This window comes from Serinus canaria, chromosome 1, assembly GCF_022539315.1.
Source record: "Serinus canaria isolate serCan28SL12 chromosome 1, serCan2020, whole genome shotgun sequence".
Classification (NCBI taxonomy): domain Eukaryota; kingdom Metazoa; phylum Chordata; class Aves; order Passeriformes; family Fringillidae; genus Serinus; species Serinus canaria.
Window position 1 is genome coordinate 85,400,898 of NC_066313.1, and position 20,844 is coordinate 85,421,741.

At 38.0% G+C, this 20,844-nt stretch overlaps 1 protein-coding gene across 4 annotated transcripts in view; it reads left to right on the plus strand.

Annotated features, from left to right (window-relative positions):
* The window catches only part of TMEM182 (transmembrane protein 182), a 30,394-nt gene extending 13,910 nt beyond the window's left edge, over nt 1-16,484 (plus strand). For all 4 annotated transcript variants that reach the window (XM_018908924.3, XM_030234938.2, XM_050976931.1 and 1 more), the window contains 2 exons: nt 7,339-7,476; nt 15,432-16,484. In XM_018908924.3, coding sequence (XP_018764469.1) covers nt 7,339-7,476; nt 15,432-15,655 — 362 coding nt within the window. In that variant the 3' untranslated portion in view covers nt 15,656-16,484. The remainder of the gene's footprint in view (nt 1-7,338; nt 7,477-15,431) is intronic.
* The last annotated feature ends 4,360 nt before the right edge of the window (nt 16,485-20,844 follow it).

Genomic DNA, 20,844 nt, shown 5'->3' on the forward strand with positions numbered 1-20,844 from the left:
GCAGAGCCTTGGTGCTATCTGAGTTTTTTTAACTGACTCAGATATACTTCACTGAGAAACTTTTGTACTGTAACAGAGATACATGTAAGTATATATTTATATACATGTGAAAGATAAACATTAATAGAAAACTTTATGTTTGAATAGCACTTAGAAAGCTCTGTCTTTACAACACTTAGGACTGACTTAAAAATATCAGGAACACTTATTCATATTAAGAGCTTTACACAAACATATTTGAAGTAAATAACTTCTGATATATATTTCACATGACTTTTTAAACAATCTGTGATGTGTGAATGCTACATGTCTCTAAGCTTGCTGACTAAGGGACTTAAGTGATCCCTTCCTGTCCTGAAGCTGTAATTATGCTTTTGCTAACCTTCAAGTGTCTTTAGAATCCAATTTTTAAGCTGCAGACATGAAAAAGAAAATAAACTAGAATTATAATGGTTCTGTTAATCTTTAGAAATTATGAACTGTTTGTCCAGGAAGAATTCAGACCTCAACATTCAGAGATCTAATCTGTAACTTCACAGCACATCTAGAACAGTTTATCTTTCCATTTGAAAGTGACAGAGTCATCAGCTCCTAATAGCCTAGACAGAGTTTGTATTCCACTGTTCACTCATACATTCACAAAGGTTCCTCAAATTATATTGCATGATTACACAGAAGTGGACAAACAAAGAAAAAGGAAAGGAGAAGGAATATCATCAAAAGTTTAATTAATTTTAGGTAATGTTTGCCAAAAGAACCACTGCTCAAATATAATTTTCCTATCTATATTTCATATTAGGAGATTAAAAGTGGGCAGAACTGTACTATAGATGCTGGCCCAGGTAGAGTATATTCAGAGCCATTCCTGCTATATAAATAGATACAGTTGGATTGCTTTCGAGCTCATTAAAACTGAAGACGGTTTGGGGTTTTTTATGCCTACATTTCATTTTCTGCATCCAAGCTGAGTTATTTATTAAAACAGTTATGATTGCTCAAGAGTCTTTCACAACTTTTTAAGAAGAAGGTTATGTCATCATCTCTTTTGTTAATTTAAAACTTGTTTCTCCTTTAGTCTAGTTTGACAATCCTGCTCATGATATTTGGCAAACAGGGTTTAAAAACCTTGCTTCAACTGCAGTTGCTAAATTAAGAAATGCTAGAAGGTTATCCTCTTCTTCCTGACTCCCAGTGCAGGAGGTGGTTCTCTATAAAGCCAGTGGCAATAATCCCCAATTTGGTTCCCTGAAGAACAAGATTTCATTTATGATTTGTATATCCAGTTGTCTGCATCTAATACTTTGCATCAGCAAACTACCAAAAATTTGAGATTATTGTCCCCTTTTTTGGTTCTGCTACTGTTTCTTGATAAAATATTACCATTTTCATGGCTCATAGCTTTCTCGACATATTCTCTTTTGGGTATGATAAAAAGCCCAAATCTTCTCCCTAGGTTTATCATTGTATTTTTAGTGAGTCAATCAAGTTCTATTTTAACAAAATATAACCATATAACAAGAATTTTTCTGTCATCTTCATTTCCTCTTTCATAGAAAAAGAAACAGCTGAATAAAGAGCTTCAAACTTCATTAGAAAAATCAAACATGTATACAACACATTTTCTAAAAATCTCCAACTTTCTATTCAGAGCACTATTAGTTGTTGAACAAGTAGAAGCATGTGATTTTTTTGCAGACTATTTGGCTTAAGAGACTTTTGGATGTTAGAGGAGTTTGAATTTAACTTTAGCCCCTTGTGCAGTCACTTGTGTGAAGACACAAGTGTGGTTTGTTGGAGTGCCGTGTCACCATCCAGCTCGAACAGCTCAGACAAAGATAAGTTGCCTGAGGAACATGAAATCTCTGATGCTTTTTGAGTGTAGTGTCTGGACCAAGTTCTCTGTTGACATAGCTCCTTTAGCTTTAGTAGGAATGTGGCTCAGAGGTTTTCTGTGCCAGAACTCAAAATAGGCTCACTTGTCCTCTCTTAGTTTATTTACATCATTTTGTATGTTGGGTTTGTGTTTGTGTTATAGTTCCCAAAAATCTTAAAGCACTGAGGATGAGAAATTCTAGTGTTTCAGTCTGCCTTACAAAGATTTAGACCAAAGGCTGGGTTCATTCTGATGTACAAACCTAGACTATGAGCTCTTGGTGTCAAGGACTACAGCCTTAGATGGAAATGTAAAGACAGAAAAGCTTAAGGGGTGTTTATATTGGAGGTTTGAATGCAAACTTTCATGTATCAGATCATTTAATCCTTACTGTTAGATGCATGACCAGCTTCACAGGGCTTCACCAGATAGCACTGCTTTAAAATTACAGTTTGCTATATCTTTTAATCATGGTTATGTTTCTGTGCATTCATTGGTTTTGTTAAATTATCTTAACAGAGTGGGGAGGACTTCCCCTAGCTGTGGTGTAAGGTATCATCAAAAGCTGTGTGATCCATCATTTATGGTTAGTGTACTTTAAGAAGTTTGTAGGCCATTTATCTTAACCTGAAACAGGTTCTAAATGAACTCAGAGGAAGCCTGACTCTAGTGACTTTCTGTGATGGTACAGAGGTTTAGAGTGACAACTTTTATAGTGTGCAGCTCTCAAGTTGACTTAGCACCACATTGTGTTGCTAGCAAATTCATTTTTATGATGATTTGCGTATATAAGTGCAGTAAACTACAACCTGGGAATAAAAAAAAAATTAAATTAGACGATGCAATAGAAATACCACAGCAGCAACCTATATATTTTAAAATAGACATATTATCATAAACAGATTAGTTAATTATAAACAGATTAGTTGCCCCATCAGGCTATTCTGAAAATATATTAGTATAGTATTTTTAATATTAATTCACTGCTAGCTAGATTCATGCATAATATGATGTTCAAGGACTATCACACTTTCCTAAAGTTCTTTTACTATAGGACAATACTAGGCCTGTTTTCGGAAAATGTGCAAAGTTCTTACTCATAGAAATAGTCCCATCGGCCATAGTGAAATTATTTGTAAGAAAAAGAAGTGAAAAATCTAACACTTAGTCACTAATTCATTATTTTTATTTTTGAGGGGATTTTTTCAACTTAATTTGGAAATACACAATAGGTGCTGTAAATCACCCCAACACCTTTTGAAGCTGAAGTGGAAGCATTTTAATGGGGCAGCATTGGCATATTAGTTCAATACTCTGATTTTTAGCTGCCAGTATTTTTTTTCTGACCATGGGTATCTTATTTTGTCCAGTGCTGGGCACATTGCCAGGATTTGAAGTAATGCCTAACAGATAATACACAATGTTTATAGAACTGAAGCAAAAATCTGATTCAGAAACTGTTAAATCTAAAATTGTGAGATCAAATTTATTGGCAGGTTTGTTAATGGGTTGAAATTAACCTAAAGTAATCTGGAAAATATCTGCCATGAAATCTGAAATACTTGATATGATGCTGATCTTAACATCTCCATTGGTAGAAGGGTGTTGCTTTGTGACATTAGCTAAGCTATTCCTGACTAGCTATTATGGAGCTCCAGAGGTGTTCATGACTGCTGCACAAGTGTGTGGTGTAGGTGACACAGCTCTGTAAATCTTCAAATGAATTATTGCTTCTCTTTCGCATCTTGTATCAGTAACATCTTAAAATGTGTATATAAGATAATATAATGTAATGTAATGTAATGTAAATAATATAATAATAGAAAATGTATATAATATAATATAATAATATAAAATATCAGCAACTTCAGTTTGTGATCAATGCTGGGATCTACTATACTAGAAAAGAGGGCTTGTGGTAATTTTCCCCTATTTCTCCAAAAGTTGGGACTGTGCAAACCCAGATAATTCTAGTTTTCAAATAACATTAAAGTCTCTGGAGGGACCTAAATTAGGATCTTTAGAGAGAAAAACAAGTAGCAAGGGGAGACTACAGGTCATGCAATTTTGGAGGAATATAATGTTACTATGCTGCCCCAACAGTGCAGTTGTGTGTACTCCCTGTTTTCCACTAAGTCTTTTTTATTTTTAGGCCTGCCTGTCATTTCCTAGGCAAATGTTGTACTCAACCAAGGGCTGGCTTACCAAGATGAGTTACAAAACCTTCTGTTTAGCACTCTTGCAACACAGAGCAATGGTATCTAAGATTTTAAACACTGCAGATATGTTTACTTTGCACTCTACAATAGTGCTTGTAATTTATTTCTTCTGTTGTAGGAAACACTTGGAATAATGCATGTGTTTGAGGTGGGTAACTCTAACATATCTGTAAAGTATCAGGAAGAGACAAGGGTACTCCTTGTCATCTGGACCAGAACATGGGCTATCCTATGAAATACCTCAGTGAGACTTGAAATTGTGCAAACTTCTGTTAACACTTTGTATGGATACATTTTGTATGGGTTCATAGAAACATTATTTATTGAAATAAACTGTTTGGATCACAGTGTCAGCCCTTTTCATGGGATGTAAAGAAGAGTAATTCAAAGCATCATCCTCTGTTGCATTTTATCTATCATTGTGTCTCTCAACCTCAGAGCAGCAAAGTCTTTGACTTGAAGAGTAATTTCATTCTTAGAAAGATTTAATTTCAACCAGCTCTTTTGTGTTCATCTATGGATGGCAGATAAGCTAAATGACAGCAGCAGGCCTGAGTTGTTATTTTGAATGACTAGCCCTTTAGCAATTGATCTTCCCATCTAGGCAGAGATGATGGGAAATGTGATCTAAGCAAAAACAATCAGATCATAAAATAAGTGAAGCCATATTTGCAGGAAAATGATGGCTTTTTAATTCCCTTACAAAAGTAAAAGTCTAAGTGCTCGTAGGGTGTTTCCTCAGATCTGTGCCACAAATGAACCAAATGACTTCCTGCCTTGCAGGTTAGAGGGGGTAATATTTTGCTTCAAAAGTCACAGATTTGTGAGAAGACTTTGTACCTGTCAGCTACATTTTATTTTTTAATTGATGTTTAATGACTTAATTAGCTTAATAAACAAGTATTAGGATAATCAGATTTTATCCATGATTCTTTAGAGTAAATAACTGTTTTGGAGAAATAGAATGGAAGTTTCTGTCAGGGGATAGCTAAGAGCTAGATGAAATCAGTATTTCCCACATAATGCATAAAATAGTTACAGTGTTGGAGCAGAGAAACAGCTTTTCTCTTGTATAGTTACAGAAAGGTTAAAACAAATTTTCATCAGTTACATTTGTACTTCTTTTGTGCTCTGTTTCTAAGAATATTTGAGCATTAAATCAAGCTTTCCTCATGAAATCTCACTAAAAACAGACTTCAAAGCTTCCTGTATGAAAAGTAGATAAAATGGATGTTGGTTTTGTAATGCTGGAGAATCTCGTGACCTCCTCCATTGAGAAAATAGAAACACTGCTCCATGACTTAGGTGACTGACCATAATAATATACAAGAAAGCTTTTTCAAGCTTCATTTTGGCCAATGTGTCCTATTATGTACTATGACTTTGAAGTACCTTGGGCCACCCATGTAAAAGAGTTGGGTGGTTATAGATTGATTTAGTGGTATTAGGCTTTAAACGAGGAAGTAATGTCCCATGGACTTGGAGACTGCAATGAAGCTTATCAAAGTAGCCCCGTGAGTAAAATAATATGAAATTGCTTCAGAAACCCAAGACTGAAAGACTTGAGAGATTTACCTTTCTAGGTCTCCATTCACTGTCCATTTGCATTAAGTGAATAATTTAACTATGTGTTTAACTTTAAACAGGTGCCTAAATCCCATAAGAGGTATAGTACTTAAAGCAACACACACATTTAACAGCTTTGCTGAGCCATAGCCTTATTTCTTACCTACTACTACAATAATTTTTTGTTTATGTGAAGTGGAGACTTGGATATGAACCAAACCACAATTTTAACCCTTCTGCCAGGTATTTTCAGACACATTCATCCTTTTTATGCCCAAATCTGCTGATCAGTGTGGCGGAAAATTGTGTCTCTGAATGTTTGCCTGGATTAAAAAGGGTGCTATTTAAAAAGTGTGGCTAATGTAATGTGGCAAGCGTGATCTAGCTAATACATTTACAAGGCTGAAGATATATTTTTTAACCTTTTTTAAGCTGGTCAAGTTAAAAATCGTAGACTTTTGGAATACATTAGTGGGAAACACGAGCTGCTAATGCCTAGTGTGCCTTCAGATTTCAGATGAGAGCAAACCTGAATTATTACTGAATAGCTGTCTCTAAGAAGCTGTATGAATTTGAATCTTTCAGGATATGAACCAGTATAATAGTTGCTTGGTTGTGTTTTTCCATAACAGTAAGTAGGTGCTGTCAGATGATAAGTGGCAGTTTCTTTTGTGATACACTTTTCTTGACTTGCCAGCTGGCTTATATGCTTTCCCTCAGTTGGGTGGAAATGTTTTTCACTGACTGAATTGTCAGTGCTTCAAGATTTTCAGATCTGACGATGGAGATCTTTACAACTCATAATTTTACTAATGGGTTGTGTTAATGTACCAATTTTTAAATTCATGGGAGAAATTTATGTCACTCTTGTAGCATTTGTAAAATGATGACTTTGTTAAATGGATGTGCAATTAACCAGCTAAAAACTAATTGTTAGAAAGACTCTTTTGGCCAGAGTATGTCACAAAACTCTCAGCTCATTTATCACCAGCTGCATCCATTAATTCAGCACTGCTTGGCACTGCCTAACAGGCTTCTGAAACATCACATTTTAAATTTAATAAAATACAAAGAGCTTTAGAGCAGAAATAGGCTGGTTTAAGACACTTAGCTGTTTTTCAGAAATACAGTTTACATTTTTTTAGTTTCTCCCTGTTCCTAGCTTAAGTTTCTTTCTGCTGAATATGGCTATATATGAGGAGCATTGTCCTGCCATAAATTGTGAAGAACTTACAGATTGTTATTGGTGATACAGTCTGGGCACTAGGAGTATCAAGATGTTACATCTCTCTGCTTCTTCCCCACAATTTTGGTAAAATAATTGTATTCTGTCAGTCCAATAATTTATCCCAAGGAATCACGGCTATAGCTTTGCTGTACCAGTTTCTAAAGAGTGTCAGTTTGGTCAGGTTGCTATCTTACAAGGTATTGCTAAATATTCAGCAGATGGATTTCATTCACAATAACTTACTTGCTGTTTTCCATGATCATCAGGTAAGGACTGGTAATCAAACCTATTTTGATCCCCATGAAGTACAATGTATATGCAAAATAGAAATAGTGTTTCATTTCTTAATAAGGCAAGTGATAAGAGAAGGGGAAAGGAAAATCTTTGTTAACCAACTTGGATAAGTTCTAAAAAGCATTGTATTCTTTTTCTTCTTTCTTTCTGTTCTCTAGTTTATCGAGGTTTCTGGACAGTTCTTATGCTCCTGGGAGTACTCACTATTGTGGCGGCTAGTTTCCTGATCATCTGTGCAGCTCCTTTTGCCAGTCACATTTTATACAAAGCAGGAGGAGGCTTTTTCATCATTGCTGGTGGGTATACTGTTTGCTCAGTCAATTATAGAGTAGAAAGGATGAGTTATTTCTTCCATTTTCCTTAACCAAAATTGTATCGATTGTGGTTAAAAGAAAAAGAAAGCAAATGCTTCTATCCTTTGGCTTGGGGAGTGCCTGCCTTGGACACAGGTTCTTTGCACAGTTATTTAGCCATAAAGCTATTTTAAAGCGAAGCTTTGGGTTAAGGTTAAAAAAAAACCACATCCAAGACAAATAATGGAATTACACTGCAATTTCAATCTACTTTTTTTAACAGGAAAAAGAATACATATTTAAGGATGTTGCCTTATAGGATTCTCAAGGGCTTTAGCTAAGGAGAAGGTTTCATCCTTTTTATCAGTGACGCAATAGATGATTACAGTGGACTCTGAAGAAGTTGGGAGACAGCACATATATACATGACCAATACAGGAAAATGCTGTGGATGTGATGGGACTAAACAAAGTAGTTGTCATGTTTGAGTAAGTAGGAGCTCTAAACCTCTGCAAATGAAAGATAACAAATAACTGAATTCCCTCCTTCCTCATAACCCACACGTACAGTGGAGGATGCACCCTCCCAGGATTCAGCTGAGATGGACAGCTCACTGGCACCCTGTTTGCTTAACCTTGAGAAGCCTGTGAAGATGTCACACTGGTGTGTAAGATATAGTTATATAGGATGTAAATGATAGTATGTGCTCCATCTCTGTTCTCCTTGGTTTGAAGCCTGATGAGAGGCAGCCCTGTGAGAACATATTGTGTTACAGGGCAGAGCCACCTGTGTCAGGACCACAAGGCCTGGGCTCTCTTTTTGCTTCTCATACTGACCCCCTGACCTTGCTTACCCGCTGCACCTCTAAGCTCTTCACATGCAGCTGTGAAGTGATCATTATTCCCTTCCAAAGGACTCTCAGTGAAGTGTGGGAAGTATTTTATAATATTTTAGTTGAAGAAAATCCTGCATACTTACATTTTATCTCTTGAGAATTACCCCTCCACACTTTTAAAAGATGTACAAAAATATTCATAGGCTGACGGAGATTCTAAGATATTTCAATGCTTTTTGTCACTAATTTGCAGGGCAAGAGCCCATGTGAGTCTTGCTCTTTTCTGCATTTGTAATGCATGAAAAACCTCAGCTGTCACTAGAAAGCAGCAGAAGCTGTTTGAGAGGAAAAGGGCACTTGAAAGATGTGGAACTGACTGGCAGAGGTGCAAAGCGACGCTTGTGTTCTCCACTCTGGGTCAGTTCATCTGCCCTCATTTAGGTAGGGGAAAGTTAGATCCCCAAGCCTGTGCTAGCCTCCCTTGGCTTCCCTAGGAGGCCTGCAAGAGGCAATAACATTCAATGGCAGTAAAAAGGGTAGGTATGTAAGACGTTCCCCCAGCTGGGGATTCATTTCACACTGAAAGAGGGGCCTAATTGGATCAGATGAATGTGCTATGGAGGAACCCTACACCTCTCTTTCCTTTGCAAAGAGAATCTAGAGAGACTATTTCTTTAGGTATGTGAAGTTAAGTGAACTTTATTATCCCAGTGTGTGACCTTGGGTCTGTGTCTTTGCCCCTTTCACCCTTTGTCCCTACAGAGCAAATGTTCTTCAAGGGAAATCCTGATTTTTTAACTCTCTCTGTATGCAGCGTGTTTCAACTTCAGGACTGTTCTCAATCAGGGCTTTTGAAAAAAGCCATGTTATTTTTACTATTACCATTACTGTTGTTGAAAAGCAAAGGTCTGTAGCAAAATTGTGCTATAATTTGTCAAAAAAGTGGTGGTGGCAGGAGAAAATAGGACCCATTCAGTTTGCTCAAGACAGAGCAAGATAAGATGATAGAATCTGATGCAGAAGAGGGTGATGTGCTCTACTGTCTCCCTGCTGCCCTGATCCCTTCCTGTGCCTATCTTCTTCAGGATTAGAGAGTTCATTTAACTGCCTGCCAAATCAAAGCAGGGCATGGAAGGGGAGAGTGATGAGAAGTGGGGCATAGTTATCACTTCTCATATTTATCACCCTTCATCAGGATGCTGCCTGGGTGAGCATCTACTTAAACACTGACCTAATGGGAAAATGAAAAGATGTAATGTGACTTAGATTAATATGACTTAGCTTTGGAGAAGATAAAGTTCTTCTAAGACAGAAACCAGCAGGTTGTTTTGAAGAAAAAAAAAAGGAATTATACACATTGTTTTGAAAGAGTCTGGATGATGTCTTACCACAAAAATCAAGTATGTGTTATACTGTAGTGAATAGTCTTCTGAGAAGGAAGTTTGACAAGATGATTGTTTTTTGGAAGTTCTTCTTAGGAAGAAGAAAAAGTAATTTTCCTACTTGTCTAAAAAATAAGTTATATGAAATAATTTTGATACCTGTTATTGGATGTATTTTTATCCTTCCGCAACTTAAACTTCTAAATTAGCAGCAGATAAAAGTTCTCCCTCAACTGGAGAGTGCAGCTTGTAGCATGATCTGCTGTGACATCTTAGGGTTCAGGAAGTAGCTGATGATGTTATTGGGAATGAGATTCTTGCCAACAGTTCAGCCATCTGAAAGCTGTTTTGTATGAACCAACTGCTTAAATTTCTATTGTCAACAGTAAGAAACACTGAGATGGACACCTCACCTGTGCTAAGGCAGATAGATTTGCCTTTTGGAGGGACCCATTCAAGAAGCCTAAACAGAGATCCTAAGTGACACAAATAAATTTATGTTGAAATGGACCTCTTGTGGCAATCAAGTCTGACATCCCATTTAGAGGAGGGTTGTCTTCAAAGTGAGATCAGGCAGCTCAGAGCCTTATCCAATCAAGTTTTTAAAATCTCCAATAACTGATGTTCCGCAGCATCTTTGGGTGCTTGTCCCATTTCGACCAATGTCATTGTGAGAAATGTTTTCTTTTTTCACCTGATGTTGCCTTTGATGCAGTTTGTGGCTATTACATCTCATCCTGGCAAGTCTGTAGGTCTCTGGAAATCTATTTCCCTATCTTTTCTATATCTCCATTTAGAAAAATGAAGACTGCATTCTTCCCTAGACTAAAATTCGCTAGTTCATTCAGCCTCTACTTGTTCTCCATTCTCCTAACCATTTTGGTGGTCATCACCTCAGTTTTTCACATGGGGTCCCCAAACTGGACATAGCTTACCACATATGATATCACAAGTGTTGAATAAAGGGTGATAATAATATTTTCAAATATTAAGTGTTCTTGCTAATGCAGCTCTGTATGAGGTTAATTTTCATTTTTGTGAGATCTGCTTGAATTTTGTACATATAAAGGGACCATTTTTGTACTTTCAGGAAATTGTCTATGAGCAACACCAGATTCTTCTGGGCCCCTTTGCCTTTTAAGGCAGCCTTTGCTCTTCAAGGCAGCCTCTCTTGGGATCTTGCCTACCAGTTCTCTGCACAGAATGAAGTGTGTTTTCCTAAGTTCTGGGTCTTACCTTTCATATTCTTCCTAGGATATTAACTTTTGCCATTCCATGGCCATTATAACTACAATTAGCACCATCTGTCATTTTCCTGACCCATTTTTCCGTAATTGGGAGTAGCAAAACTTTGTAACTGTATTAACCACCTGATTCCACAGGTAAAACTACACCTGCAAGACCTGTGGGGAAAAGTGAGTATCAGTTCAATGATACCACAGTCAGGGACTTGAGTCCTGCCTTTGCAGCCTCATCTCCATGTCTGCGACATCAGAGGATGGTTCAAGAGCAGCTATGGTACTGAAAACTGTTAGAAGCCTTATAGTTGCTTCAAAGGTCGTAGGAAAAGAAGGGAAAACTGCCATAAAATGATCTCTTAGAGCACCCTTCAATAAAGTCCATAATTACCTTGTGCCTCTTTCTGCCTGGTGGTGGTTAAAAACTGTCCTCTTGTACTGATGCCAATAAGCAATATACCAGGATGTGCACAGAGCATTACAGAATCACATCCTGGTGGAGAAGCAAGATTAGAAGTATGACTGCTGCTTCCTGCCCAAAGAGCAAAACAAGATGGTACTTTAGTTTGAGATCCTAGATGAGAACAAAAATCTGTTTTCAGAGATGTGTACCTACTTCCATAACTTTTGCATGGGATCCTCTGCATGTACTTTAGCAGAGAATGCCAACCATTATTTTTAAATAAAGGTCACAATAGGTCAAGGTAGGTGGTAGAATCTGAAATAAGGACAAGAACAGAAAAATGCATTTAATAAAAGAATACACACACACACAGAAGTTTTCCTCAAGTGAGATAAAGAGTTCTAAACTTCCAGGCATAAGTAAAAAGCTCACATCATTCTTTCCAGCACCTGTTGTCTTCGTGTCTGCATAGTAAAAGATTCATGCCATAAACAGCCATTCACCATTGACAAGTGAAAGGCATTTCTACGTGGGAAGAATCAGTTCTAAAGGCCAGCAAACTGCTTCTTGAATTCACAGACATTTCTAAAGGTTCTGTATTCTTTCTCCTCTACAATATGCACAAGTATTTGTTTGAAAGAAATTCAAAAGAATGAATGTGAAAGACAGAAAAGAGTGACCTCAGAGAAGTCCGTGTCTTATCACACTGCACAGAGCTGTGTTTCAAACATGTGTGTTTATTAAAAAAAAGGAAAATGGAAAAAAGGAAAGAAAAAGGAGTAGGAGGGAAGTATTTATTTGTCTTAATCTCTCTCAGACATATTTCATGTTTGAGGAATAATTTCCCTCATCATTACAGATTCATGCAACTGCTGTTCTAATTTTTATTCACTAAAAGCCAAAGGCAAAAGGATGCCTGCACTCTATGAAAAAGGTCTAAATGCCAAAAATGTAGAAATATATCACAGCACACACTGTTCTTAAAAATATTTGCTTCAAGAAATTGTGGATTTTTTTTTCTCAATCTCAGTAACTTTGTCTTGGAGCTTGCCTTTGAGAGTTCACAACATTCACAATAGATTGTCAGTACAAGACTGCAAGAGCAGATTTCTCAGGATAAATATACATTCAGTAAGCTGTCTAAGTGCTTAACTCTCATGAAGTCATAACTCTGTGAAAACTAGACAAAAGGAGTGCTAATGAACGAAATACTGATGGTGGCAACAGGACATGGTCAGTTTTCACTTAGCCTGATTCTATTGTTCAAGATATTTATTGAACATGCTAAGTAATACACCTATTAATTAGTCTCCATTAGCAGGTGATGAGAACCCTTAAATACTCCTTTAGTGCTTTAATTAACTTAGAGGGTTTACATAGTCTTCCTTTCTTTTTCTTCCCTTTTAAGGAAGGACATTTATCTCTGCTTGATATACATTTCTTCTGAAAATTTCTGTCACAGGCATAACAGCTTGCTGTGTAATCACACCCGATGGATGATAGATTCCCTGAAGTTGTTTCACCACTAACAGCCCTGGCTTGCTATTTTGCACCTACATGGTGTTGATTCTAGTTTAACCACCTAGGTGTTGTTTCAGAGTGCCTGAAAAGCAAGGGGTGCCCGTTTCTAGATTAAAGCACTTTTGATGCAGTTTTGTTTTAATGACAGATGTTTTTGACTAACTGCTCTACATAACTTTGCTTCTACCCAGGATGCCAGAGGGCTTTCCAGATGTGCAAGGCCTGGTTATACTTACCTTCTGCTCTAGTAAGGGAATATACATCGCTACTTTTTGTAATTATTACTGATTTGGACTAAGTTTTCCACAATGTAAAGATTAAATAGGGGACTAGTTTGAAAATGTATAGGCACAGCTAGTTGAAGAGGTAAATTCCAATGTCCTTGTGGATTTTGCCAGATTATTAATGTACCTTTCCTATAGTGCTATAATTTTTTTGTTCAAATTTTGAAACCTTGAACAAAATCCAGATATCTAATAACTCCATTTATGAATGTGTCTTTGAATCTTTCTACTTTTTTAATCAAAAGTTACTAGCTCTGTTTTGTTCTAATTTTCCTGTGTTGCCCACATTACCTGTTATCATTAGATGTTCTGTTATAGGAATCTTGTGCTCAATTTGAATTATATTTGAAGAGTTTTCAATTTAATTTCTTATTCTTCTTGTCTGGCCCTAAGGCGATCCTTCTCTCTGATTGTTTCAGTGGTTTTATGTTTAATACAAGCACAGTACTAAATTCCATCAAAATTAAGTTTTACTTAGGTAAAATACTTTCAAAATTGAATTTATGCCTCTTAGAGTTGAGTGTTGGGTTTTTTCAAACTTTGTTAGGAATTTGAACCTTAGCAAAATATGTAATCCTGGAAGTGTGTTTCATAGACATGAAATGTGTCTGCCTCCTTCTTTATTTAGTTTTTCTACTATTATTTCAGCCTCCTAGAAATTGCAGATCCTCTGGGAATGTTTTGATTATGCCTCAGCCCTTTTTTTCTTGGTCTTCAAAAGATAATGTTTATAAGGATTGAGCCATGAGCTCTCACGTGTCAGATGTTCAGGATGTATGTAAAGATATTATATTTTGTCCATAAAGCAGTAGCAGGAAGATCGCCAGATCACCAGGTTAAGCTGCTCCATCTAACCTGCCTGGTTTTGTCTGCATCAAGTGAGGGAGTGAGGACAAGAGCTGCTCCCTGGTAAATGGGCAGAAAGGGTGAGGAAGGAGGTTGTGAGGCAGCATCACAGGCTGGGGATGGGGAAAAGGTAGCCATCAAAGCTTAGCAGGACATGTGGATATGGAAGCAAATCCCTGGCTGTGGGTGCTTCCAAAGTTCACTTGTGAGTTTTGCCACAAATGTCACATTTGTTCAAGGTTGCATTGCAAGTATTTAGCAGGATGGAGAAGAGACCACAAATACCTTTGAGTTACAGCCTGTAACCTCAAGTTTGGCAGTGAGTGTTACCAGGACTGTGCACTGAGTTGTGTTTTAGTGAGGCACCTAAACATTCTGGAATAAAATCGTGATGGGGTGGTGTCCCTCAAGTATTTGATTGCTGGAATAGATGGTCCTGCTGCTGCAACTTTACTGTGACAGCTGGAGCTCAGGGAGCAAATGGGTACAGGCTGAAGCATGCAAAAAATTTAGGCTCGTGCCCTCAGTCCTCTAGCAGATCTTCTTCTGGAGCATCTGTTCTGCAGGCTTGCATTTCTCAAGTGTCCACATTCCTCTAAAGTGAAATGAAATATTAGGAATGCAACTGATACTCTGGAAAGCACTTTCTTCTTATATCTCCTTCTGGTGTATAGTAACAAGGAGATTATCAAAGTTTGTAAGGACATGTACTCCTGTTACTACCATGTATAAACAATTCAAAGGCCTTTCAGAGGAGTGGTTGGGAAAAGGCTGTGAATTATATGTGGATTATTTCAGGAAACTGTTGTATCCAATTTGAGGTTATTCCTAATAGCCTGCTTCATAGTTATTATTTAATTATTGTTGGGGTTTTTTTTCCTCTACTAAGAGCTTCTTTTCTAAAGGTGGATGATTTTGAATTTAATATATTTGAATTTTTATGCAAAATATTTGAGTAGAATACTCTGAACTTTTGTGTTCCAAACACAGCCCTTTTCAAAAGAATAAAGAAGCAAATGCAGAGAGGTGAAGATAATAGGAAGATTTCCCACTCCTTTCCATATCTCATCGATAAGACTGATAAAAACAATGCCAGAGTTTGGGAAGCAAAAGTCCTTTTTTTTCACAGATTGTCCCATTCCATTCCCCCTCCTTCTCCCAGCTTGACCCCTGAATTCAAAACATAAATACCTGCATGAATTTTGTCATCAAAGTCTGCCTACCAGAACCAGATATCACCTTTGTCATAGGAGCATACCTTTCAGTACAAATCAGAGCAAGATGGAGGTAGTGCTAGTTAGAGGAAGCCAAAGGCAAAAATTATCCAGTGGTGGCTCAGTGTGCCATGCAGGCAGGACCTCAAGCATTGATGGCTTTTTAGGTAACACAGTAAATGCACCCAGTGTCTGTCGCACACTCTGTTGTTAAAACCTGGTGTTTCTTTTCCAGGTGTCTTGTTTTCGCTGGTAGTCGTGATGTATGTCATCTGGGTCCAGGCCATGGCTGATCTGGAAAACTACACAAACATGAAAAAGATGGATTGCCCAGACTTTGCTGTTTATGTACGTTATGGCTGGTCGTTTATGCTGGCTCCTATAGGAGTATTTTTTGCTTTATTAGCAGGAATGCTGTTCTTGTTGGTAGGACGTGATATTTATTTACACTCAGACTAGTCAGACACTGCTGAAGAAATACAGCAATACTTGTGAAACTTTGTGACAAGTGTAAACTGGAACACAATTTTGTACATTATTAGCATTATGCCAATCTTAAATGTGCAGGCAGACTTCTGGAAGTTCGTCTATTACTTGTTTAAGGGTAAGGGACACAAAACTCATTACAGGAAGAAACGACCTTTAGTCCCAACTAGTTGTTTTTAATTCTTTAGAAAGTACATGTGGTTCTTCACATTGTACTATTAGCAGCATTTTTGTAGGTTAACAAACAGAAGAAGACAAAATTTTTCTGCAAGTAAAAGATGAACATGAATTGTCTCAAATCAACATTTTTATATATTTATCTTTTAGCTGCTATTTATACTGTTCTTCTGTTTGTAGAGAATGGCATAAGGTAGAGGAGAAGGCAAACATTCAAACACAGTAATTCAATCTACCTCCTCTCCTGTTTTCCACTACTTGCCTTAGCTTTAATGGCAGCAAACATGTCTGCACTTTATAAAAATAGAGTGCAGTTGTTCATGCAGCATCCATAGGAAGAGGACAAGAGGGAAGACAATTGCCATGAATGTGTAAAAGCTTAACTGTTCTATTACCCATTTCTCTTTTCTGTATGCATTTGAAAGCTGTAAACTTCTGTATTCTGAAATCCATGTGTTGCATGATCCTGTAAGCCAAAATGCCTTCATGATCTGAAGTTATGCCAAAATTGTATTTTGCATTATAGCATTAATATTTTAATTAAGTTTTAACCCTTTTATTTTTCGGTGGAACAACTGGCTCATCTAAAAAATATTTTCATGGTTGTGTAAAATTAATTTTTTTATTAAAAAAGGTTTATTATCAAGACAATATTTAGGACATGAAAATGTGTGTCTTGTGCAGCCTTCATTTTCCCACATGTTAAAAATCTGCATTATAGACCAAATCCAACTTGCCTACTAGGCTTGCTAGGGAAAGCAATGAGCCTAGCTAAGACAGCCAGGAAGATGGATTTGGTACGGCTTTGTAGGAGTGGCTGGTTCTGTGTGTGTGTGTACATGCACATCTGTGTGGAAGATGGGGTAGAGATGAGACTGTATGCATGGTATGGAAAAGATGGGGTTGAATTTTAACAATGGGGAAACTTTGTCTGGCATTGGGCCCAAACAGAAATTAAATCCATCTGAGAGTGTGCTGGTTTTCACTTTGTAACTCAATGCAGAATAGTTTGGGGCTGATGGGGAAAAGTAAAGGCTGCACGTCGGTTTGTTCTTGTTCATAATGCTTAATTCCACAGCTGTTATGAATACTGAAAGCATTGCTAAAAGGCAGGAAAGAAATGCCCACAGAGAAGATGTGGTGAGCCAGATTGGATGTTATTCCATTTTGGGAGGTTTTGTGATTGGAAGCTTTCCAGTCTTTCCTGCTACTTATTTATTTTTCCCTCATCAAGATTAGTGTTATACATTATAGAACAGGAAGACCAACAAGAGTAGGAGGTAGGGAAGCTGGGACTGTGAGGTTTAGAATAATTACCAATTCACAAAAATATTTTTATTGGCAAATAACATAATGTTTTTAATTACTGTGTCAGAGAGTATGATGGGTGAATTTTAACCAAGTATTCATAAGCATATATACATATATATATATATGAACCCCACATAAATGACAGCCATCCGGAGAACATTAGGGTTACACCATAATGCTGTTGGTTAGTCAGGAAATGCTGAAATTAACCCTGCTCATTGTGCATATGGTATTATATTCCTGCCCTTAATTACACAATCACATACTGTTTCTCATATAATACATTCTGTTGGGTTTTGCCCTCTTTATAGTCCAGGACACTCACTGGTAATTGTGAAGGTAAACTCAATAATCAAGAGTTATTGACTAGGTACCCCATCCCAAACCCTGTCTGCTTCTCTGCAGGGGAGAGTCCTTCTCCACAAGAGCTTAAGGGGGCAATATGCTTGAGCCACTTTCTTGCAGCTTTTGGAAGCTGGAGGAATTGAGAGGTGCCTCAGAGCTGGACCTCTTCCAGCAAACCCAACCATGTGTGCAGCAGCAACTAATAAACTCGGCAAGGATTGAGGTAGAGGCTCCCATGGTGCCCTTAATTCAGCCCATGTGCATCTTCAGAACTCTCTCCATTATGCATCTAAATTAGTTACACTTTTGTGTGCAAGACATCCTCTCTTGGAGGCAGCCCTTTGGGTCAGACTGTGGATGTAATGGCCGTGAAGATCCAAGGTGTTTCTGAGGATTCCCTTGGAAATGTCTGGAAGCCTTTCCAATACCAGCAGAAATTTCTTGAGTCATTATAAATTTTTCACTCAAACTCATATGTTTGCAGCAGTCTGTAGCTCTATCAATTTGCTTTAATTGGATTCTCTCATAGTGGCAGAACTGAAAGTCAGGTTCCTTCTGAAATGGTGGGGTTTGTTTGCTCCCTCCAAAAAATGTATGTAGGTAAGCACGTGATATGTAATAAGTAGTTGCTGCAGACAAAGGAATGGTATTAAGGGTGGTGGGGAGGCATTTCTGGATGATTCTTGCCGAAAAGCACAGTTTAACTCTTGTTCTGATTTCATTAAAGGGCTATGTGCAGGGGAATGGGTTTGTAAGAACTTGGGGAAGACAGGCCTGCTAAGGAGACTTGCTTTGTGGCATTCTTCCAGATATGCTTTTGTCTAGAAAATCCTTGGCAGGGATGCAGGGATTTTCATGAGAGCAGAATAAAATATTGTAAAGAGGATTAAATACGCTAATCAAAATATTCTGTGAAATTGGTCAAAGAACTGTGCTCCTCACAAATCCATAGGAGTTTGGGAGTTTGGTTGGTTTTTTTTTCCTTAATAATTTCCTAGCTGGCTTAATAGCCTGTGATCATATTGGAAGAAAAGAGATTTATTTTTTAAGAATTGTTTTTGGAAGAGTGAGGAAGAAGAGTAAATAAGAAGCATTTTCTGATTACTTTCAATCTGTAAATCATCCATTTGTCCAGTGCAAACCTGGGAAGGACCATGACTGCCCACAATGGAGGCAGTGTGAAAATAAGGAGAAGGAGGTGAGAAAGGAGGGAGAAAAAGATGAGTGTCCCTCTGTTGATGCCATCTGCCAGACCCCTGTGCAGCTGTTGATCCGTGGGGGATTCACCAACACAATGTGGCAAAGGCAGCTGCAGACAAGACCAGTCAGAAAAGAATTTTCCCCATTTATTCTTTTAACTCAATTGGATGGCTGCTGTAGGTTTCACTGCTGTAGGTTTCACAATTTTGACCTTCACAAAATTTGTGCCTGTTTAGTGGCATTTACATTAATGAGGTAAAACAGTGTTCTCCTCTGAGGAAATGCAAAAAAAAGGCCTGCTTTATTTCTCCTCAGGGTGCCTACCTGCTGCCTTTGAGACTGTACTCTGTAGTGTGCTAGTAAGCTGCTAGTAAAACAGTTGTAGGTAGTGTCTATAGCTGTCTTCATTCCTGCAAAATCCTGGCTGTGAAGTATGTTGTGCTTATTATCTTTTAAGAAGTCATATTGAACATCTTAAATGAGCTATTTACCTTCTGATGCAGCAGCTGGCTCTCCTCTGGCTCTCCTGTTCTTATTTGTCCTTTTGGCAGTGTGATTCCCAGGCAGTGAAGGCTAGATAAAGTATGTTCACATGAAATTCTCCTGTTAACTTACAGTAAGTCTGAACTGATGCAGCTGAAGTTGGGGGAGACGCTGAAATTGAAAACAGAAGTCAGTCATCTATAATCAAAAGTGACAGAAGGGATGAAGAATCGCAAGTACTTACAGCACCACTTTTCCCTCTGTGTCTCTCACTCACATTACCAGTTTAAGACCAAAACTGGTCTGTCTTTCCAGTCCTTATGTGCCTTATCTACTCAGGAGACATATTTACAATAGTGGTCAGGAGAGCCATTTGACTTGAAGGTAAGAAGGAATGGAGGGCTGGCACCAACTCCTGCATTAGTCATCTCCAAGCTGCACCTGATTTTCTCCTGTGTCCCAAAGAGCCCAGAAGGGCCTCATGGAATGCTGCAAGGCTCAACATTTTGCTGTGAGGGTAAGGAAAGGTTTGGAGTACAAATCACCCCATGTTACTTGCTGGAGATCTGTTCCTTATCTGTTCCTAAAATCTGGCAAGAATGCATGTGGTACAACCTAGGGAGGTAGGGGGATGGTGGTGGGGTAGTGGGGTGGGACGTGGAGAGCAGCCCTGTGCAGGGAAGGTGCCTTTCACACGGAGAGGAAACCACTCTGTACTAGGTTAAATCAAGGCAACAGTCTCAGTGGTGTTACTTCACATTTGTCACTCTGTTACTCCCCACCTTGTACCTGGGTACCTCAGGCGATGTTATCTGAAATGACCTGGACATGGTTCAGGTTTTAAACCAGTTAAGAGAAAGAGCTTAAATTAATGCATCTTTGAGTTGGAAGACGTTTAAACCAGAAAGAAACCCAGAAGGATAATGAAAAACGTTCCCCCCTCCTCTTCTATACCACATCAGATTGACTAATCCTCTGTTATGTGGCTTTACTTTGAAACAGATCATTCTCGTTGCAACACGTTTAATGCTGCCAGCCACCACATGGTTATTTGGCAGCTATTTAAAGCTCAGATCATATTACTCTGTCGCAGTGCTAGGCACCCATGTTCCAACTGGTATACAACTGATCTAAAGAGAAATCAGCTTCAGGTTTTGTTCTCTGAAATTAAATGTGACGGCATGATCTCTATGATCCCTTTCCCCCCTTTCTCTCTCTCTTTTTTTTTTTTCCTTTACTTTTTTGTTGTTGTGTGCATTATTACTTTTTGGAACAGCATTTTGCTAGCACCACAGGGGAAATTCTGTTAGGTTGTCAGCCTGATATAGTGTATTATCAGACACGTTAGCTTTTCCTCCCTCTTACATTTGCTTAAGAGCTTATAAACCACAGAGAATAAAAAGTGCTAAATAGAATGAAATGACCTGTCAAGGGTAGATATAGTATTTGTGAATGACTTAAAAAAATTCCAGCAGCTTCAAGCACTCCAGTCTCACTGACTGTCTACGTTATCTTCAAATTTGGCCTCTTTCTTTATCTCCAAGCAAAGCTCTTTGATGGGCATTGATTTTTGATAATTCTGTTTTGAAAAGGACTAATTTTTTCTTCTCATGTTCAGTCCAGGGTGAGATTTTGTAGCAGAGAGG